Source organism: Podospora anserina, chromosome 4 (assembly GCF_000226545.1).
Source record: "Podospora anserina S mat+ genomic DNA chromosome 4, supercontig 4".
In the NCBI taxonomy this organism is placed as follows: Eukaryota; Fungi; Ascomycota; class Sordariomycetes; order Sordariales; family Podosporaceae; genus Podospora; species Podospora anserina.
The window spans coordinates 1,675,776-1,697,945 of NW_001914850.1; the positions used below are offsets into that span (position 1 = coordinate 1,675,776).

At 52.8% G+C, this 22,170-nt stretch overlaps 5 protein-coding genes across 5 annotated transcripts; 3 read left to right on the forward strand and 2 right to left on the reverse strand.

Annotated features, from left to right (window-relative positions):
• Nucleotides 1–5,297: 5,297 nt before the first annotated feature.
• Nucleotides 5,298–6,290, forward strand: PODANS_4_6315 (uncharacterized protein; the record flags this gene model as incomplete). Its single annotated transcript, XM_001906176.1, has 2 exons — nucleotides 5,298–5,678; nucleotides 5,793–6,290. The coding sequence occupies 2 exons, from the start codon at nucleotides 5,298–5,300 to the stop codon at nucleotides 6,288–6,290; spliced, it is 879 nt and encodes a 292-aa protein (XP_001906211.1).
• A 684-nt stretch (nucleotides 6,291–6,974) lies between these two features.
• On the reverse strand, nucleotides 6,975–10,811 carry PODANS_4_6310 (uncharacterized protein; the record flags this gene model as incomplete). Its single annotated transcript, XM_001906177.1, has 1 exon — nucleotides 6,975–10,811. One exon carries the CDS (start codon nucleotides 10,809–10,811, stop codon nucleotides 6,975–6,977), a length of 3,837 nt encoding a protein of 1,278 aa, XP_001906212.1.
• Nucleotides 10,812–11,721: 910 nt separating this feature from the next.
• On the reverse strand, nucleotides 11,722–13,092 carry PODANS_4_6300 (uncharacterized protein; the record flags this gene model as incomplete). Its single annotated transcript, XM_001906178.1, has 2 exons — nucleotides 11,722–12,918; nucleotides 13,024–13,092. The coding sequence occupies 2 exons, from the start codon at nucleotides 13,090–13,092 to the stop codon at nucleotides 11,722–11,724; spliced, it is 1,266 nt and encodes a 421-aa protein (XP_001906213.1).
• A 1,120-nt stretch (nucleotides 13,093–14,212) lies between these two features.
• Nucleotides 14,213–16,129, forward strand: PODANS_4_6290 (uncharacterized protein; the record flags this gene model as incomplete). The annotated part of the gene is made up of 3 exons (XM_001906179.1): nucleotides 14,213–14,259; nucleotides 14,314–14,391; nucleotides 14,449–16,129. The coding sequence occupies 3 exons, from the start codon at nucleotides 14,213–14,215 to the stop codon at nucleotides 16,127–16,129; spliced, it is 1,806 nt and encodes a 601-aa protein (XP_001906214.1).
• A 2,839-nt stretch (nucleotides 16,130–18,968) lies between these two features.
• Nucleotides 18,969–21,680, forward strand: PODANS_4_6280 (uncharacterized protein; the record flags this gene model as incomplete). The annotated part of the gene is made up of 2 exons (XM_001906180.1): nucleotides 18,969–21,410; nucleotides 21,465–21,680. Coding segments are annotated over 2 exons (2,658 nt in total), but the record flags the coding sequence as incomplete, so codon positions are not given.
• Nucleotides 21,681–22,170: the final 490 nt, after the last annotated feature.

Below are 22,170 nucleotides of genomic sequence, written 5' to 3' on the forward strand. Positions count from 1 at the left end.
TTAAAGGGGACCAAGTTAACAAGTATGTTTTAAGGAGACGGCATTTGTTTTATTGTGAGGTCAGGTTAGAGGTAAGCGAGGCGGGCGTAGAAGTGGGTTAGGAGGCAGAGGGGGGAGAGCATGATTTTGGTGGCGTGTTTGTCTTTTTTGTGGTAGGATGTGAGGGAGTCAGATTTGGAGCGGGTTGGGGGGTTGGGGTTGGGGTTGGGTTGTCGGCAGGCGAAGTATGTGCCTATTGTTGAGGGTAGGAAGGAAAAGGCGAGGGTTGCTTGGGGGAGAGAGGGGAGTGGGGGGAGCATGGTTGGTGATTTTATGATTGCGTTATGGGGTTTCGGGTGCTTTGGTTTGCGGGGTTCAATGATTCTTGATTATGAGATGGAATATGGAGGACGGTGGTTAGTGAGAAGAGCCGGCAAGTGAGGTGAAAACCATTGCGAATCCTGCCGGATCGTCCGGTCGTTGGAAGAAATCAGATGCAGGCTGTGCGGGAGATGCCGACGTCATGTCACAGAGGGAGGCACAGCTTAGGCCACTTTGATGGCCTTGGTTAAACAGCAGCTTGGCAACCAAAGTCGCTCAAGAATTAGACATTATACTGAGAAAACAGCATCAAATACCTAGGAGCCGGATCAACAGCTGAGAGTCTAAGCGGGAAAATAAGTCCCGTGATGTGTATGTTGCTTTGTTCGCAAATCTCAATGGCTGCGGTTGCGGTTGAAGTGTCGTTGAATTAAGGTTCTATTTTTGGGGTCGAGCGTGCCAAGCCGCTAGGGAAACGCCCTTTGGCGGTTTATTGGTTCCTTGGACAACCGCTGCATGTAGTATAATACTCCTGAAAATTAGCCCCTGAAATACCCCTGGAAAGACCATGAAAAAATAACCTTCTGATATGTGTCATTACAAACAATCGGTAGCCAGTAGCCCAAAGTTCAGACGTTCAAGGAAGGGTCCCAAATCGCCATCAAAGCTTCCATGCCACCCATCTATCCGTGAAGTGCCGGATCATGTTTGATGATAGTACCCGAATTATTGCTTTCCGCCCAAGAGAGTGCAGGTCCTTCCAAGATGAATCTGTTCATAGGGGCCTGTTTCCAAAAGGGGTCTGTGTTCAGAAAGGGATCTGTGTTCAAAGTGCGCCTGTTCCAAAAATGTGGTGTTTTCAAAACGAGGCCCTTTCCTTCATTTTTTCCTCTTTCCAAGGAATAGAAGACCCATCACAAAGAAAAAAAGAACAAAAGAAAAAAAACGCATTCAAACTCGGCAATTAAGCCAAGCAACTCACGTGGAGACTCTCTCGTTTGAAGCCGGTCCTGAAGTGGTAAGTATTAGCTCATAGAAAACAAAACACAGAGGGCCGGTAGCGGCCATCTCTCACACGAACACGATACTTCCTAGGCGCATGTCAGTAATCTTAGCTTTTAACCCCTCATGATTGCACGGCGGTCATGGGAATATGATCATCGTCAAACCTTGTAAGGGATCAGTCCGCAACATGTTCTTTATCCAAGTATAAAGCCATCCGTACCCGTGTCAAGGAGTTTGTTTTTCATTGCCACCGCATTCAATCTGATCCTGGCAATCCCTGGCTACCCTTTACCCATCGGAATTTCTTGGGCTCAGTGCAGGAGTACACTCTCTTCATCGGTTGTGACTCAAGTGCCCTTCCAAGGGGGCATCCATCACTTCCATCTTCAGCCATCTCCCGTAAAGTAACTGACATTGTTGACGTATGCAGGTAGCAGTCTCATTCATTTCCCAAATCTGCCCAGGAATAGTCGAAGACGCAAAGTGAAAGTGGGAAGCAGTGGAGAATGACGCAAGGGAAAAATGAGAAGCACTACAAGTACGGATGCCGTATGGGACAATGTAATGCTCTGTCAACAATACCGTCAGCGCCCTCGCCTTACCAATATCCCCGTAAGCGTCTGGACAAGACTTACCATTCTCAAGAATGGAACCCTCGTCACAGTGAAATACATTCTGGGAGCGAGCGTGGAATCATGAGCCCTCGTCTTTAAGTGTGGATGTGCTGCTTGGTGCTTTTGGTTGTTTGAACGACACTGGTCGAGGCTAAGAGATAGCCGACACTGAGAATTCGACTGACAAGGTTGAAGAGACGAGCTTTGGCATGTTGTAGTCGTGCGGAGTGTAATCAGGTTAGAAGGCGACCATTGACACATATGGCCCTCTTGGGCTTGTCGAGCAGGTACCCACCCATGGTAGCACCAGTGTACAACATGGAGTAGAGCTTGATGGCGTTGGTGGCGAGAATGACACTGAAGAATGCCTGTGTTGGTCCAACTCCCCTTGGAATAACTGCCCGTCTCTGATCTCTTGCTGCATGCATGTCTGGTGCAGCTGGAAATTGTTTGTGAATAGACAAGGTCTTGTACGAGTTTATACGGCGGTCTTGACACTAGGACCTGATGAAGGGAGGAAATTCATTGAGATGTCTTGACACCAAAGGGCCGGTCAGGCTTCTGCCAGGCTTGGCGCGTTGACCGAGCGGACTAAAGGCGATATGGGTTTGACTGCAATGATTTGACAAAGGTGCACTCGAGATTTTGTGTAAGTAGGAAGGTGCTGGACGTGGCCCCAGTTAGGTTCCAAGGCGCAAGGGACCCGAGTGATTCATCTTGGGGTTCGTCATGGCTGAAACCGACCGAGGGAGAGTCTCGTCGGCCAGCACTGGCACGGTAAGTGTTGAGACGAAGCTTTCATATATTGCTGTCATGTAGGTAGTAGCTGTACTGGAATCATTGCGTCAGGCGGCGTATTATGGCGCGGGGTCTTGGCCGGTTGACACGTATATGATCGAGGTGATCATGCTTGAGAACAGGATGATCATGCTAGGAAAAGACACATGAATGCAGGGATCGATCGTCAACGTTGTTGTTATGTGATGATACGGATCCGACCGCCTTCATGTTCGGCTGTTGGCAATGCAGGAAGGTTGAGTTGCCAAAGATTGTGTGGTGGTGTGTGCTTGTGTGTGTTTGTCGGCAAGGTGTGCATGAGCTGACGGAGTTTGTAAATTGGCTTCCACTTCAAGGAACAGTGTTGATGTTGTTCATCGTCACGTTGGATTGTGACACTCATCGATGGATACCTCGGTCATGCAGCTGATCGAGGCGATGCTGTGAAGTGTACTGGTTACCCATCGCGGTAGCCCTATCCACAGGGCACAGGCGCGCGAACTTGTATGGGTGTCCCTCAGCCGGGTACTGAGGTGGGCTGGCCTTCGTAACGGCAGACTTGGGTGGGAGCGAAGGAGTTGTACTAGCGTCGAACTCGAGACTTTGAACCCAGTATCCCAGTCGTCAATGGCGGCAATAGGTTCCTTGATGGCTGTGTCAGGGCCATGCAAGAATGGCCACAGCCACGGCTAGGTGTGACCCCTACCAGTCTAGGCATTTTCTTCCCAAGACTAAAAGGCGCCGTCTCTGTGATGTCGGGGATCCGGTGAGGCCTTTTTTCTTGACGTGCCCAGGTCAACGCTAAAGCAAGTCTGGGTGGCAGTCTTCTTCAACTTCCTTCTCTCCTTTCGCGAGAGAGTGCCTGGACACGAATGTCCTTCCCGCTTACAAACGCCATTCTTGATCACCGGCCCACGGAACATCTCTGGATACTTCCCAAGCATTCTTTCCGCCCCAGTGTCATGCACTGTTTCGCAGCAGATGATATCACTCGGTAACCTGTATTGCGGTGTGATGTTGTGAAATGTAGGGAACGACCTTGAGATGGGTTGGTAAGAGTCGAAGGTGAAAACTTTTGAGTAAGTCTGGTAAACGTCATAGTGATAGGTGGTGCAGCTTGGAGAGTCCGGGCCAGGGCAAGAATAATTGTGCCGGGGTGGTGTTAAATTGGCGGGGGAAGTGTTGAGAAAAGGCAGTAGTCACGCTGTCGGTTCAAATGCCATTAATGTTGTCGCAGTATGTCTTGATTTTCGATTTAACCACTTTAACTGCCACGCGCGCAAGTTCGACACCTCGCAAGATAATCAAGTTTTTGTCGTGAAGGGCTATTGTGACTCTGGAAAAGCAGAGGTTAGAAAAGCGCCACTCTGTGGATATCCAGGAAACTTCCATTAGATTCCAACCGGGGTATGGAACCCAGGTGGATATGTGGGCCAATTCCGGACGTTGCGAGAGCCTTGCCTTCTTCTCATGTGAGCCATGAAGTCTAAATTGGAAAGAACCAAGAAGTGGAGGTCGGAAAGAGCCAACGATCACTTATCTACGTCACTCAGGCTCGTAGAGGTCAAGGAGAATAGGTTACCCTGTTTTACAGCAAGTGTAAAGCCAGCTATGTAACCGATATACTGAGATTATAGTCAGGGCTAATTGCAGTGATGAATTGATGCTATACCCATGCATGCGAGATGTTTCTCCTGTCTGTAGGGAGTTATTCAAAGTTTTTAACTTTGAACGAAGGAGCCCTTTCCAGGCGACTCTCAAGACTTCAAACGGACAGGAGCACTCCTCTACCACAGAACTCTTAATCAGGAAAGCCATGGTCTTTCTGCATCTACTTTTTATTCTGGTGGGTCGCGGATAGGTGAGTGAGAGAATAGGTGTACAGGTGGGAGTATTTTTGATGTGGCCAGCGGTGCGAAAGGCTGAGTTGAGTTACGGAACCCTATCCAAGTCGGAGCACGTGCGACCTCCTACGATGACCAAAAACAAATAGAAGCCGTAGATTTTGAATTGAATCAGAGTTTAGTACTAGCCTTGTGAAAAAATTTAATCTGGCTTCGATCGTGGGTCCCTGGTAGATTTGCCTATTTTTTTGAGCGTCCCTTTTTTTTTTTTTTTTGAATACCTGCACTCGTTTTTCACAGAGTGTCCAGTCCCTCGGCATCACTGCGCATTTCTGAGGATACACCTCGCCTCACATTATAAATCAGCATGACGCTCAACCTATGGGAGATGTGCCGAAACGGCGAGCCTATCCCGCCAAAGCACATCATACTTCAACATCTATGCGAAGGTATTGAACGCGAGAATCGACGCAGGCTAATGATGCACATGGTTGACCACGTTTGTGGCATCACTTTACCCAAATCCGACCTGAGGCATGGAGACCAGTGGGTTTGGGACTCCCCCGACTTTACGTAGCCTCTCCCAGCAACCCATATCAGGGAATGCTTCAACAAAACAGTGCCAATATTCCTTTTCGACGGCCAAGAAAAGCGCCGTTGGGAAAATCGCTTGGTCCTTCGGGACTTAGTATTCAACTACATCTATTCCCAATGGTGCCATCCTTACCGCAGCGAAACTGACTGGGGCCAGTTCCCCATGATGATCTTCGAAAGCGAGGAGCCAGATCCGGAGCCGCAGGACGCTGTCGATTGTTCCATCGCTCTCAACAACATCCTTTTTAATCGCCTCCAGTCTGTCCGGGAACGAGTCCGGACCTTCGCGGTGGAAAAGGCCGCCATGGAAATCAACCTTGAACATGACAACAGTGGAGAATACCATAGATTACTATACGCATACAACGAGCTGGCTCTCGAACTGGATCTGGAAGAGGGACTTTCCTCGGCCTACCTCCAGGAGGATGTCGACCGCTACATCCCTCACTCCCTCTTCGGCGCTCTCTCTCTCGTCATTCGAAGAAAAGACCTTGGCTCAAGAGGTCTCGCCGCCTGCCCCGCCGCCAACATCCCAGTCTGGATTGTGCGCACAGGGGAAGAAGGAGAAGCCAACCTAATCACACCCATCCTCTTTGACGGCCTGATCAAGGAAGAAGCAACCTAAGTACAAGAAGCAAACCTCTGCACCATCGGCAAGCACGCCATCCACACAACACTTTCCCGAGCCCTGAAGTTTATCTTCTCGCTCTCCGCCCACGAAAACGCTGCCTTTGGCCAACAGCCAGACCCCTACCTCGCAACTCAACACCCTCGCCGTCTTCCCGACTGGCGAAACGAATACCTCACCCTCGCTCAAGACCTCAAGCGAGAACTAGGCGGTTACGACGGCTTTTCCCCCGCTGATCTCCCCCCAGGCCCGAGCTCAACCTGGGTGGAGAACATAACGCCAGACAAGCTCGCGGCTCACTGGTTCGCAAAAGAACAAAAGTACATCCGAGACCGCGAGGAGAAGCTGCGCAAGTCGTTGGTTGAGTTGATGGAGGAAAACGCCTCTGGGGTGGTGGAATGGAGGTGGAACAAAATCAACCCAGAGGATCTGGAGGAAGTTTGTAAGGTTGCCTATGAGTCTCGTGGTCGGTGTTTCGTATACATAGACACAGACAGACACTCGATATGGGAGGAGCATATTTATTGAGCAGAGATCAAGAGCTTTAGGATAATAGTAAAGAGGACCCTTTTCACGGGCATCTCCTCTTGACACGCGCACCCATCATCTTGTACACGTATCCTTCAGTTAATACGCGCGCATGCCCTCAGCCTGCACACGTTGGTAGGCGTCCTCGGCAATGGATCCCTCGGCTTGTACGCATATCTCCCCACTTTCACACATCAAAGCAACCCCCTTTCAGCAAGTACTCACGACACCATCACCCCCTGGGCATCACCCACTTCATCTCAATTATCCAACCTCTTCACCATCACCAAAGACATGAAGGATGGCCCTGGGCACTGGGCATTGATTGGAGGATATTTACGGGGCATGATCAGTGGGGCTCTGGGTGGTTAAATTAAGTCTCCGAGGGAGCATCTAGAACTGAAGAAAATCAAGGCCGTCCAAGTCGATCTTCAAGACATTCAAAAACTGTACAAAAGCATATTTACTATGTTTACAATTCTGTGAACATACACCTCTCATGTTTCAAAAGCCATCCCTTAAAAAGCCTCTTCACCCCCCCCCCCCCCTCCAAAAACCACCCCAACATCCCTCAAACATGTATTCAACGCTCTAGAAAGACATAAACATGTTTCTACACCGCCACCATGCATTTATTACCCTCCACCCTTCCTCTCCCCATGTTCCTTGAAAACTCCTCTCCTCTCAAGCATCAGCATCCGAATCTGACTCCTCCTCCGGCATCAAAGCCCTATACCTCCGACTAGTCAAATCAGCCTCCAACCCCCCCTCACTCTCCGGATCAACCCACCCCTCCCCCCCACCCAAGCTCAACGCCACCGGCAAGAAAACCAGCGCATGGCTCGCCGCAAAAACAACCAGCGCAACCCAGACCCTAAAGTAATAAATCTCAAAAATCTTGCTCCTCGTAAAAGCCAGCACCGTCACCCCCAAAATCTTGGTCACCGTGATCCCCGAAAAGACACTCCCCCCCACGTTCGCCAGTGCCGTCCACGCCCGCGCATCCCGACCACGGAACCTGTTCTTGGCACGCTCCATGTATCTTCGGGAGGGGAACATGAACGCCCTTGCGATGTGGGCGCAAAACTCAACGGCTATGCCGACGCAGATGATGAGATTGACGAGGGAGACTGCATTGAGGGACACGCCCATTACGGCCATGGCGCCGATGATGTCGACGATGGCCATGATGACTGTCAGGGTTACCACCGCGGCGGTGAGGACGGAGCCGAGGAGGATGCTGGAGACGATGAAAACGATGCCGACGGCGGAACCGAGCAGGGCAGTGGTGAGACCGACGATGCTGGCGTATTGGTCAAAGAAGATGTAAAAGAGACTATAAGGGAAGACATCAAGGCCCGTGCTCTCGCTGATGTCGGAGGCGATGCGGCGGGCAGAGGCCATGGCTTTGATGAAGTCTTCTTGGCTGCGGAGGGGGCGATGGCTGGTGCGGAAGTGACTGGCTGGGATGGTGTTGCGTGCCGAGTCAACCACCACGGCCGATCCGTAGGAAGCTTGTCCACCGAGAGGGCAGTCCTCGTCGGTGGGCGCGCTGAGAAATCTCTTGAGATAATAAGTAAACTCCTCGCCCTCGGGCATGCCAGAGAGGGTGATGTTCCAGGCAGGGTTGCGCTTGGCAAAGCAGGGCTTCCGGCGGTCGACACAGCAAGCTTCATTGTCAGGGTTCAACCACTGGAAGAAGTCGTCAATCCAGCTGGCAGTGGGAGTAGAGACATAGGAGACCTCGGCGCGCTTCCGCTCTTGCTCAAGGATGTTGGTCAAGGACAGTTGCTCGCAAGTCGTGTAGCGAGCACAAATCTTCTGCTGCTCAGACCGCTTGGTGCCGTTGAACTCTCGAGTGACAAAGTAAACAGGAGGCCCCGCTTCCATGTAGGCATAGAGATCATTGAAGTATGGGATAAGATACGAGTCATCGGGGATTGCCACACGCTGGTCTAGCCCAAGCTCAACTTCGGGGAGCAGGGCAACACCGGCAGCGAATATGCCAAGAAAGATGGCAACGACAGCGGCCTTGGTCTTTTTACCCAACAGCCTTGGTGCATAGGTCTTCCTGATAAACTGCTGCAGGAAGCTTTCTGGCGGCGACTCGTAATATCTGGCTCCAGGGCTCCCATTGTTGCCGCTCAGATGAATTCGAGCAGACTTGACTTGAATGCACGGGAAGCAATCGGCACGAGAATCTTCAGCCCGGATCTGGTTGAGCGTCAGAACCGAAATAAACATGGTGACTTGGAGGATGGCGTTGATGAAAACGGCGCCGGCAGCGTAAATGGCAAAGTTCCGAACGGCAGGCATGCCAACGAAGGCGCCCAAAGCGAAGCAGATGGTCTCGGTGATGGCAGAAAAGAGAATCGAGGGGCCCATCCGCCCAAGTGCCCGCGACACCCGCTGCTCGACCATGTCGTCTGGGTGGCTCAAGTTGACGCGCTCAAATTCGTGAACGATCAAGAAGATGTTGTCGACACCAACGGCGAGCACAATGAAGGGGATGACATCGACAATAATCAGTGTGGCCTTGAGCCCTGCCCAGGAAAAGAGACCAATGGACGCAGTGATGGACATCAGGACGATGAGGATACCGACCACACCGAGAGTGAACTTGGACTCCACCAATGCCAACGAGGGGTTATTGATGAACTCCCTAAAGGATAAGGTTGTCGAGCCGAGGGCAACGGACGCATAGAGGAACATGGCAATGTAGCTGATGACAATGATCTTGGCGTCGGTGTTGGTAGACTTGTTGAGCTCCTGTTCCAGGCTGATCTCAGTAGAGAAAGAGAGGCGAAGGCCACGCTCCTTGGCCTCCTCTTGAAGCAACAAAAGACGCTGTTTGAGTGCCTCTTCCCAGTCCATGGCGAGCTCGGCGTCAAAAGATCCTTCGGCGTGATTGTTGAGCACCCATGTGACCGTCATGGCAGTCGCCTCTGTCGGGTCCTCGGAGCCCTTTGGGTAACCGCCCAAAATCATGGAAGGCTCGAGAGGCTGGCCATACTCGGGGCGGCATTCGACAGGCGACTGAGCACACTGCCGCAGAGTCTTTTTCCAGCCGTCTGGACTGACCTGATCCGGATCGTTCTGGAAGTATGCAGCCACAGACTGAACCACACAAGCGCTGCCAGTAGGCTTGAGGCACAGGTTCTGGAAAGAGCTGTCAAACTGCGGTCCCTTGAGCTTCCTGACGCTCTCCTCTACCTCCATCCACCAGAGCAGCGTCTCGTAACTGAGAACTGGGCCAGGTCCTTCGGGGTTGGTGTCGTTGACGAGAAAGACCTTCTCAGCCCGGTAAAAAGGCCCGAACTGAGTGTCGAAGAAGGCCTTCTCCTGAGCTGCAGCAGAAGTTGGGCTCACCCACAGACGAGCTGGGTCTTGTTCAATATCGAACTTCAACCAACCAGCACTGAGAATCATGACGACAATAACACTGGTGAGGATGGTAATCGCCGGGAACCTAGCCGCGGCGTGTCCTAGTCTGCTGAAGGCGGCATCGCACCAGGTGTTGATGATGTACGTCTTTTGCGGGCGATCGAGCATGGCGGGGTTTTGTGTCAAATCTCCTTCATCCTCATCATCACTCGGCGCAGCATCTGTCAATAACCTAAGCCTTTCGCTCCTGCGCTTAGCATGCTTTCTCCAAGCAACATTTCCAACCACCAGAACAGCTGCCAAGAAGAGCAGAGCGGTGTAGGTAAAGATAGACGCAAACGACAAGCATGGCAGAGCACCGACGTAGCATGATCCAGCCTCTTCGACATCTGGAAGCTCGGGGCAAACCGCAGGGCAATCGATACAGGCGCAGCGGAAGTTTGGGTCCTCGTCATTGCACTTTTTCGGTACCATCGGCCGTGGCTTCATATTACGTTCAGGGTAGTCGACTGGGAAGTTGATCTGGAATGGCGAACCGCCCAGTCTCTCTTGCCCAAGGAACTTGAGCAGTTGTGTGTAGTTTTTGGCACCGCCTCCAATCAAGTCCATCGCCCTCGAGTTTGTTGGACCGAACTTGACATCCTTGCAACTTTCGTAGAAACCTGTCCCGTACTCCTTGGATATTAACTGATCCAGTTCTGTCACCAGCGTCTTTCCTCCCTTTTCCATTGTTTTCGTCACATTGATGAACAACGACTGGTCGGGGGAGCAGGTAAAGGTGCAGAACATGTTGAAGAAGTTGTCCTTGCATGCCGGGCACGACGAAATGATCTGGTTGGCGGTCTGGAGGTTTGACTTGAGAGCGTCGACCTGCTCGGCATCGCAACATACTGGGCCCTCGCTCCATTTTGGACCGCAAAAGTCTACCAGCTGTTTGCGCAGCTTATCGTCAGGCTGCTCGGCAAGGCCGTTGTCGAGGCAAGGTAGTTGAGAGCCAAAGAAGCTCTTGGAACCACAATGTCCGCGAATTGCGCAGCGACCGGCTTCGTGTTTCGGGGTGTAGCCAGCGTCGACGGCCGTGCTGAGTACGGTGAGTAAGAGTCCGCCCGATGCGAACAGCTGCGATAGCTTCGTCATCGTGCGGGATAAGGCCGCTCGGCGGCGGGCTGACAGAGGGGCTGATAGAGCCGTCAACAAACGGTGGGGATATCGAGATTTCGTGCTCTGTATTGCAAAGTATCACAAATCCCAAAAGCAGTCGTGAAACTGCTCAGGAAAAAGCGAGCGGTGATGATGAAGAATCGGGTGTTGTGTTGAATGTTGGGGGAGTTGGGGATGGCCGAGAGGAAGGAGCGGCGGATGCAGCTGGTGCCTCGCTGCGTTGGCATCCCAATGCCGTCATGCGTCGCAGAATGGCCGACGCCGATTGGCTGCGTTGTTCTGGGGAAGCCACCAAACCGTATTGGGAAGTCTGTGCCTGAGGATCGATCCGTGATGGGGTGGCTGGAGCGATGCCAAGACGGCTTGTCTGCAGTCAGTCATCTGTTACTCTGTAATTAGTAGACATTCATCTATATCAGTTTGACGATATACAAGAACCATCTATCTGGTGTTTGTACTGTCGACAGCCTTGAGATATCTTTGTGTGATTATAAACGTATTTTTCCGGGCTGTGGTAAAGGAGCACAAAGTGAAAATGTCCGCTAGCCCATGCTTGTGACCTGGAACTAACCTACCATCATGGCCTCATGGAGGGTTTCGTCTGCAGTCGTTGGGCCATCTGCTCGACCAAATGGTCGGTTCGCACACTGCATTTCAAACGTTTAGATGGTATCTCTAATTACATGACGTTCATGCCATCAAAACACTGTCCAGAATACCAACATTGTCAGTTCACTCCTCCAAAAAGTTCCCTCGCTATACTACCCAGACAATGCCCGTTCATCTCATCATGACCGTATATCCCAACAAACGCCGCTCCCATATTATCAACCAGACAAACCAGTATGCACACATATCCCGACAGAGCGCCGTAACAATCCAACAATCATACCCTTCCCCTAATATGGAATGAGCCTGTCAAGGTCTCAACCCTCCATCCGTCATTCTTCAGCATGGCTCCAACAGCCTGGCGCAAGCGTGAAACCCCGCCGGCAGAGTGCCTCCCAAGACCAGTGACCACAGTAAAGCCCGGATCTCTTGCTTCTGCTGCCCGGTTTTCTCCGAGATTGTTCCACCACCTCCAGACATGCTCCCTCGCGATGCGAACACCGTCCAGAACGTGAACCCCGTGAAGATCAACCATGATGGCTGTGCTTTGCTGTCGAGCACGTTCATCTGCGTATTCCGAAGCTTGTCTGAACGCTACACTGGCCTGTTCCCGCGCTCGTTCCACATACACCACCGCGCCTTGCCTTGCAAGAGGTCCTTGGCGTCGAAGCGAGGCAGCTGAATGCAGGTGAGAGGTTCCGAAGTCCAATTGAGGTGTAGGTGATAGAATTGCCGCAGTCTTCTTCGATGCTGGTGATGAGCTGGTATTGATGGCCGGTAATGAATATGGTTGTATGCGCTTTGGTGTTGCCCGGCCTGAGGATGGCTGAATGAAGTCTCTTGCGCCGTGAAGCTCTTCGCCGTCGGTTGCTACCGACGTTGCTTTGTAGTTTACTGCCAACACATTCTTCTTTGGTAATCCTTTCCGACGTTTGCCTTTTCCTTTGGGAGGGTACTGTACATTGTCGCCCACAAAGAATGCATCGATGCCTTTCGTGATATCGCCCGAGTCCTCGAGAAACTGCCGGTTGAGCAAATCGTCAAATGTACGGTTCAAGTCGCCACCATTCTCCCCGAGAATGCGCCTAAGAGTGTGCTCGGTAAACCGGTCAATGAAGATCCCTCGAAGCTCTGCGATCTTGTGGTCCTCGGTGAAAGTTGCCGGGTCGACAAGGATCTGGTTCTCAAGAGAGTCAGATGAAAAGTCAGAAGGCGATGTGCCAGTGTAGTCACCGCCTGAACCATCTGAGATGCGATTGTCGCTTGTCGTTGTCGCATCGTCAAGACGAGGCTCATCCAGGTCCGGCACACTGAATCCGAGGCCTGATGGATCAAATCCGGTGGCCGCTTCCGCGGTTGCGCTCTCCGCCAGTCCTCTCAGGACTCTCGTGATCTCATCATAGTCTTTCTCAATGTCATAGTCCTGAGTCAGAAGGATAATCAGGGATTCTTCCAACACTGAACCAAAGTCATCCTAATAACAAACAGAAGGGTAAGTTTTTTGCATTTATATTTACACCGGTGAGTTGTGTCTCGGTGAGACATGGCATTGGAGAGGCGGAATGAAAGAAGTACTTACAATCAGCTGTTTGCGGTTCCGCTCGGCGCATGTTTGTGTGCCCGCGTCGAGCGGGCCATTTCCCCCCATCACGGAACAATGTGTCTAGGTTCAAATAAGAAACAAAATAAGCTTTACACTTCAACCGCTATATAGCGCTGCCCGTTGCCAAAAAACAAACAACATGTTGCAGTGGAGTGGAACGGAGCTGTGATTGAGGGCTGTGGAGTTTGTGGATGTTGTCGACGACAAACGGAATCCTTATCTTATCAGTTCCAGCCCAACCCTGTGTAACAGCGCACAGACCAGGGTTGATGAGCATCCATGATGAAGAAGAGAAGCTTTTAATGAGCAATGTATTAATATGATATCATGTAGACAATTGAACTGGTCAAAATAGCTTCTTAATGATGGAGCTAAACTGGACATGTTTTTTTCTCTGCCATTAGAGATTTTGGGACCGCCTTGTGTCTGCCGGACGCAACGCTGTGTGACGGACCGGAGCATGTGCAACAGCGCGCCATCCCCACAGTCCAACGGCTGCTTCTCCAACCTGAAAGTCAGGTAGACCAATGCTCCTGGAGAACAAAGAGGTCATCTTCGTGGCTCCCTTTCTGATACCTTCTGGCTGCCAGCTTCCCTTTATTCAGCCCTGAAGATATGAATCACATGACCCGCCATGCGCCAAGTCAGAACCGAAGGCCCTGGGACGAACTGCTGGGACGATCTATCTGTGGCGTCACTGTGCAGTAGTCCAGTTTTAACATCACAACGTCCACAAATACCGTTGTCCAAGCGACTTGAATAAACAGAGAGGTTCATACCTCGCTCTCAGCAACAAGTTTCTCTGGACACATCGCATCTTTACAGCATGAACATTTTGTCATCTGCCACCACATATCCAAGAGACGAAAAAACTAATGACATGAAACTATGAGCTGTCATCGGCCGACTCGTGGTCGCTGAAGATCGGACGCCCCACGCCGCCCGATAACCCGACAGGGGTAACAGGCACGCTGTTCCTGTTCCAGCTTGACAGCACCTCCCTCGGCACCCATTCCAGGTTCTCAACCACGCGTTTCCGGAAATTCGCCGGACGAGGACACGAGAGGAAAACTTGTAAATAGCTGCTTATCCCCGCCTGGACTCTGTTTGCACCTTTTGCCAGGACATCTTTTAGGACAAGTCCTATGCCAAGACATACAAAGTGATGGCCCAACGTCAACGATTCCTCAACTATCCGGAGCCCTTGAAGGGGTGAGTAAGCCATATCACCCTTGACAGTCAGGCAAACTGACCACATTACGACAGTCCCGATGTACCATACGAAAATGAAAGAGGCAGCAACCCAGCCATCAGCGGCGTATTTCTTATGATAGCTGCAAATCTGTGAGTGTTGCGGGCCCAGTTGATAATCTTTGGACGCCTTACTGATACAGAACGCAGTATGGAATGGTTCCGGTTGCTAAGAGAACTGATATGGAACAACACCGGATTCGGCTCACTGAGAAAGATTATCCCATACATTGAGGAGTATGAGCCATGGTTCGAACCACAGATTGTACCATTACCAGAAGAAGTCGACAAGGAGCCACTGCAGAACGAGCCAGCAGAAGAAGACACCAAACCCGATGCTGCCGTATTCTATCCGGAAGCAAAGTACTACTCCGTTGAAGACTACCGCAAGTTGTATCTCTCCGGCGCCATCACCCCTCTCGATGTGGCCGAGGCTCTGCTGCCACTAATCCGCCGAGACATTCAAAACGCCTCGGAACACTCCATCGCCTTTTTCCAAGTCCGAACCGAACGGGTTCTCGCCTCAGCCCGGGAATCGACTCTTCGCTACAAAGAAGGCCGGTCTCTCGGGCCCCTCGACGGTGTTCCCACAGCCGTAAAGGACGAGTACGACATGGAAGGCTACTCCACCACCCTTGGCTCCCCGAATGTCTACGCCGATTCTTCCACCAACAAGACCACCTCCTGGTGTGTCCAGCAAATCGAAGCTGCTGGTGCTCTGATTCTCGGCAAACTCTCCATGCACGAATTCGGCCTCGACACCACAGGCAACAACCCCCATTACGGCACTCCACGAAATCCCCACAACTCCAATTACTACACCGGCGGCTCCTCCTCCGGCACAGCCTACGCCGTCGCCGCAGGTCTCATCCCCATCGGTCTCGGCTCCGACGGCGGAGGCTCCATCCGCATCCCGTCCTCCCTCTGCGGTATCTACGGCCTCAAACCCACCCACGGCCGTCTTTCCTTCCGCCCCGGTCCCAATCACTGCGTCACCTGTGCTTGTCTCGGCCCCATCGCAGCAGATATGTCCTCCCTCGCCGCTTTGTTTTCCGTCATTTCAACCCCGCATTCATCCTCCCCTTTCCCACCTCTGCCCTCTCCGTTGAAAATCCAACTCCCGACGCCTGATGACGCAAAAGTGTTGGGAATCCCTCAGGCGTGGATATCCCAAGCCACACCCGCGATCCAAACCCTAGTCAACACCCTCATCCGCACTCTGGTGTCCAAACACGGGTACACCACTGTTCCCGTCACCATCCCATTTTTACAAGAAGGGCAAATCGCACACGCCATGACCGTCCTAACAGACGCGGCTACTTTGTTACCGGAGTATAAAAACCTCACCTACGCCAATAGGATCCTCTTGGCGCTTGGGCGAACAACCCCGGCAACGGATTACATGCTCGCGCAAAAACTCCGAAGGTTGCTGATGCAGCATTTGGCGTGGTTGTGGGAACAGCACCCGGGTATGATTATTGTCACTCCGACGACGGCGTGTGAGGGGTGGGAGATTAGGGGTGGGACGGGGGAGTTGAGGTATGGGTTGAATGATGGGGATAGGACGATGCAGAGTATGGAGTTTGTGTGGTTGGGGAATTTTTGTGGGTTGCCGAGCTTGAGCTGTCCGGTTGGGTTTGTGCAAGGGAAGGGGGGGGAGGTACCGGTGGGGGTTATGGCTACGGGGGAGTGGTGTTCGGAGAGGGAGTTGATGGGGTTTGGGGGGGTGGTGGAGGGGGTGGTGAATCGGGTGGGGAGGGGGAGGAGGCCGGGGGGGTGGGTTGATGTTGTTGGGAGGGCGAGGGGGCTTAGGGTGAGTAGGGGGGAGTAGGGGGGGTATTGTGATGTCGAGAGGTGTTGGGAAGGGGGGGGGTTGAGCAATGTGTATAGCGAGTAGATATTGTGGGGGTATTAAATGGTAGGTATGCTGTAGAAATAGAGTACATCCATTGCTACCCACGCTACCTTGTACTGTTAGGCCATGTTGAGTGCGTCTGGATTTTGTGTCACTTCGGGAAAAGTTCTAGATGTCTCTCGATTTGCATTCCGACAGGCCAGGTCGTGATGCTCCGGCGACATGGGACTTTAAGGCAAAACCATACGCGGCTTTGGATGAACATGCTATTATGAGGACATCCGAAGTGCCTGCGCTCTGACAGTCAACGCGCGTTTACAGACAAAGATCGGATTTCTCCGTCCGATCGGAGCTATCAAACGTTATTTCGCATCGTACTCTGCAGCAGTCAACAGGGCAACGAACAGGTCGTGGTGTCTTTGGCAAGGCAACGGGCCCTAAAAAACTGCCGGGTCTGAGACCGTCGGGCCTAGGTTGTGTGAGTGATGAGTTGCCACTTTGGAGGAGTCTCTGAAGAAGTCCACAGCTGTAAGAGGCAGTTTCAAAGCCAAAAGACGACTCTTTGCTTTTTGGAGCAAAAGCCAGCCCCTCTACAACCCCCTTATCTTCACTTTGGCGAAAAGGTGACAGTGACCCCTTGCCACCGGCCGTTGCTGGCGGCAGTGGGATACACAAGTCCCTGTGGTTGGTTGGGTAGCGCCCGCTCTCTTTATTGGCCGCCCGAGATGACAATATCATGCATGCATCGCACGCCGCTTCCAAGATGTGAATGGTTCATTTTGTGAGTCTTTTTTTAAAATGAATCTGATTGATTGCATTGTCAATGGGGCTTCAGTCACAAGCGGAGGGGAGAGGGAGGGAGAGGGGGGAGCAAAACCAGAGAGGCTTCTTTTTATTCTCTTTGGGCTTCCAAAAAAAAAGTACCAAGCTTCGCACCCGATAACAGTGTGGGGCACACATTTGAGGGTTGGATGAATCGGGGATTTTCTTTTCCCCGGTTGATACTCCGTATCAAGATTTGTTCTTTTTGGAGAAAGTTTATGAATGAGGGGGAACTGGAAACATCAGGCCAGCGAGCCGTGACGATCAAGCAGACTCAGCCCGTTTTTCTCGATGGATTGTCCTGGTTCTCTTTGGCGTTGTTGGAACAGAAAACAGCCTTGAAAGGCCAGGGATCAGGGAGATCTGGCCGATGACATCGTCAGCGCCACTCCAGTGAAACCCCGTTCTTGCGCGTGTGGACCGGATCCAGCCGGTCATTTCGGGTCGATTTTACTTCGTATATGCGTATATTATCTTATACAGATTGTTGATGGAATGGAGTGGACACCTGTTCTGGAAAAGAATGAATGACACCTGCCTATTCAGCTGAGAGAGGGGAACAGACAATACAAGGTCTTTCTGTGTCCCCTGTTAGATATGACGATGAATCCGACTGGCCGGGTCTTTTGTACATTGTTGTATGTATCAATCTCTGAGGCTCAGCTCGCACAAAGGGGGGGCCCGCTACCCTAAGAGCATCGTACCTGAACCATCAGGCTGGGGAGACCCTCACAGGAGCTGACGGCATTGTCCCTGCAGCTGTGAGAGGTGGTCCTGACAGGAGGAGGGGAGAGGAATGTGGACGTGAGAATGTGAAAGCCCCCAAATAGACAAATTTGGGCGCCAAAATGCACGGCTTCAGCGTGTTGACAGTGGCTGCACGTGACAGTACCCACTGTTGTTTGCCGCTAATGCAGGCTCTCAGAGCGGTGGGCCAAGGAAATCTACGCCTGATCTGGACCATCGCCCCGGCCTCCCCTAGCACCCACCTGGGCAACGCTTTCAATTTACCAGCCAGTGGCCTGCCCGCCGTTCGTTCGTTACCATACCATTGAGGGAAGAGAGGAGAACAGCCGCCTGTGCCTTTGATTTGCCTTTGCCTACGCCATTTGTTCCCCTCTCCTTCCCAAGACTCTGCTACCTGCTTCACCTCCAGACCGAGCGAGGACTGCCTGTTGCCAGCAGCACCGCAAGAGCCTCTCCACGGTCATCGGAGGCCTTGTAAGACATTGAAACGCCCGCGTATCCCCGTGTCTCGAAACCCTTCTCGCATGGAACCTTGATCGGTCGAATCCGTTGTCTACTCCCCACCAGAGTCCAGAGACATACTCAGCCCAGGTGCTTGACTGACGCGCAAATCCAACCGGCCGAACATCTTCCTTTTCTTCCTCGAATTCTCTCCCTCAAGCTCGAACCCCTCCTCAAGGCACCGGCCCTCTTGTCTTACGTCCCGACGATCTGCCTCAGTTGCCAAGCGCCGTTGCGCCCAGGATTCTCCGCATCAAAGACTTGGTCGTTTTGAGTTCAAGTGCATCGAGCAACAGCCGCATCCTCCGCCCATGATAGATAGACGATAGCACTACTGCAAGCGGTCGATCGGTACAAGGAAGCGAAGAAGAGCACACACAGCTCGTGGGTGGGATCAGGCCCTCCTAGAGGCCCAATACTAGTCGGGATGATGGTGCGTAGAAGAAGGCTTCCGAACACCTTCCGTTCCGGGTTCCGGGCGCCGAGTGCTGGGATGTCGGATGTCAGGCTCGGGGTCTTTCGGCCGCTGACCGCTGCCGAGTTCCTGGATGCTGGGCATGGGAACCCTCGTGTCGCGAGACCCGAACGGCCGTGCAAGCGCATGGAGGGAAAAAAATATGGGCCCCAGTGGGCCAGGGGCTGTTCCTGATGTGTGGCTAGTAATAGCGATCGCTGACAATCGCCTCGGACGATTCAACAGACTTCCAGACTCCGCGATGTTGGCAGCAGCTTTGCCAACCGTCGAGGCCACGCCAGTCAACTATCCATCTCAGACCCGAGCCATCACGTCACCGAAGCGATCGGCACCATGTACGGCGACGACGAAGATTCTGGCGCCGAGGACAACCGGCCACTTAGCTTTATCGCGTCCAAGAGTTCCAGCGAGCAGTTGGGCAAGGCCCCCAGGCCGGACGACCCGGCCGACGACAGACTACGACTGGTGCGCACCACCTCGGACCAGACGAGCACCGTGACCGCTCCGAGTAATGCCAGTCCCAACGGCAACCCCCTTCGAAAAACCCAGACAGTTCCGTCCCGCATCCCCACAGAACGAAGCAACTCGCATGATGGCGTTCGATCCCCCCTGTCGCCATTGTCCCCGACGCCCTCCCTCCGCGATGTCCAGGCCGACGACTCTGGATTTCCCCTGACCAACATCGACAATGCCAATGACATTGCACAGGAGCTCAGCAACCTTCAGGCGCTGCGACGCATGTCTATGGATGTGTCCAACACACACGACCCCGATCTCCTGCCCTTTTCTGGCGTGTCTTTGATGGCCATGCCGTCAATAGCCCCCACCGGCGATGACGACGAAGCAGATCCAAGCCGGTTGCTATGGGTGCCAGCACGAGTACACCCCGAACTCGACACCGGTGCTTTCAAGACGTTCCTTGAAAATCGGGTGCAAACGATGAAGCGGAGGTCGGGAGACTCGTTTCTCTCGGTTGATGGGGCACAAGTCGGTGGTGGTTCGGGAAGCCTGAGACGGAAGAAGTCGATGCTGTCGAGACAGGTCAACACTCATACTGAAAACGGAGACAGTTATACCGACGGTGCCGAACGGCTTCGACGAAATGGCTCCCTCCCAGACTACTCAACTCCCGAGCTCAGTCTCAACGAACTCGTCAACGACCCAACAAGCGTGGTGCAGAAGCTGGCGCACGAGACCAGAGGGGAGGATGGTGGGGCAGATAGTCCGATCCTGCCTGTGGCGCCAGGCATGGGGCTTCGGCGGTCAACCAAGACGACTTATAGAAAGGGCGGCAGTCAGCGGTTTGCAAAGAAGCTTGGGGAGAAACAGGTGGCCAGCAAGATGTCTTCTGAGGAATCGCCACCGCTTCCTCCGGTGGACCCATCCATTGGCAAGCCCTTGACGCGGGTCATGTCGGAGCCAATCGCCGAGAATTACTCGAGGCCAACGCGGACTGTCAGAAGACAACAGAACTTCTCGCGCGATGGCTTGGACTCTGTTGCCGGTTCTGCTCAGGAGGGTGAAACGACAGCCGCCTCGCCTCCCTCGTCGCCCCCCCGCAAAGAGTCATTACCGGTCAGGGCAGCCTCAGCAGCAGCACGGACTGCTACCGCGCCAGCCATTCCTCAGATTGTCGAGACGCCGCCGGTCGAAGAAGCCAGCTCATCACCGGAGAGATCGACGTCCCAGAAGGAGACGCAAAAAGACCAGGCTCATCAGCCTCCTGCTGATGGCCCTCCGGCTCGCTCCAGCAAACGGCCATCACCCAGCAAACCTGCCCAGTCGGCTGCTGGAACGGCCGGGAGCTCGAGCGCTAACCCTCTCGAGAAAATCAGCCACCCAGAGGCGTTACCTGATAACAGCAACTCTACCACGAGCAGCTTGACATTTATCCCCACATTTGACAACGTCGAGAAGAAGGCGGATAGGAAGAGCAAAGATAAGGATGAAACCGAGAGCATAGCATCGACAAAGTCGACCTCGAGTTGGAAGTGGTTCAAGAGCGGGGATAAGGAGAAGAAGAAGAAGGAGAAGGAGAAGGAAGAGGAGAGGGAGAGGGAGAGGGAGAGGGAGCGGGAGCGGGAGAGGGAAGAACAGGCTAGGAAGGCCAAGAGCAAAGCTAATGAGAAGGGCCATGATAATGCTCGTCTTGATGTTTTGCAGAACTCCATCGACAACCCCAAGGGCCGCGAGAGCCTCCGGTTGGACCGAGAAAGCATCGAGGGCTTACCGCAGGACGACAAGAAGAAAGAGACGATGCGCAAGTCTAGCGACAGCAAGCGAGGAGACGGCTTTTTTGGCGGCCTTTTCGGAGGTTCAAAGAAGAAGTCGGAAAAGGAGGCTGCGCACAAGAAGGAGAAGCAGCGGGCACTTAGTCCAGAGCCACCGGCACGTATCTTGCGTCCCGACATCGATTACCACTGGACGCGGTTCCCCATCATCGAAGAGCGTGCCATTTACCGCATGGCTCATATCAAGCTCGCAAACCCTCGACGTCCCCTCCACAGCCAGGTTCTGCTCAGCAACTTTATGTATTCGTACCTCGCAAAGGTGCAGGCTATGCACCCGCAGCTTAACGTGCCGATTTCGCCGCAGCAAAAGAGGCAGGAAGAGGAGCGGAAACGTCGCGAAGCGGAGCAACAGGCGTTGGAGCAGCAGATGGCCGCTCAGCAGGCTGCCCAGGATGGGAACTTTGACTTTGAGTACCATCGGGTATGTATCCCTTGTTAACAACACGCTAGAACCTCACTAACGAACAAACGACAGTCGGGCAGTCAGTACGGTGATTCTCCTGTTCAGCAGGGCGATGACAGCGTCCAATATGTGGACGATTCTCAGATATACGAGTACGAGCACGGGGGCCAGCAGCAGCAATACCAGCAAAACGGCGCCAATGGCAACGGCCATGCACATCAGCACGACCAGAATTACTACTACGCGCAGGGTGATGGCAATGGGAACGAGAGGAACGACATGTGGTAGGACCACCATTACCGGCGCCAAGCTTCGATGAGACGTCTGAAGAAGAGGAGGAGCAGGAGGAAGCTCCAAGGTGGGGGAGTGGACCAGGGCAACGGCTGGTCTTCCTTGCAGCTGTATAAACGTCTACGGCCATGGAGTGTCGCCGTATCCAGACCGGTACCTTTACAACAGAAGCCACCCCACAATGATATCGGCAAGAAGAATGGCCACATTTCTCGACACTGTTGCTATCGCTGCTGCCCTGCTTTTTATGAGTAGGCGGTTTTGTCTTTATACTGGCGCCTTGAGGGTAGAAAGGGTTAGAATATGTGTATTATCACCACTCAAGCTCCATATTTTTCCTTCCCAGTGTCTCAAAAAGAAGAAAGGTTTGGGTGGTGGTTCGGGAAAGGGTGGCTTATTTTCTTTCTGGGGAGAGAAGGGGGGGGTTCTCTTTTCGTATCATATTTGTATGTTTCGAACAATGGTAGTGTCCTTTATTTTTGTTTTT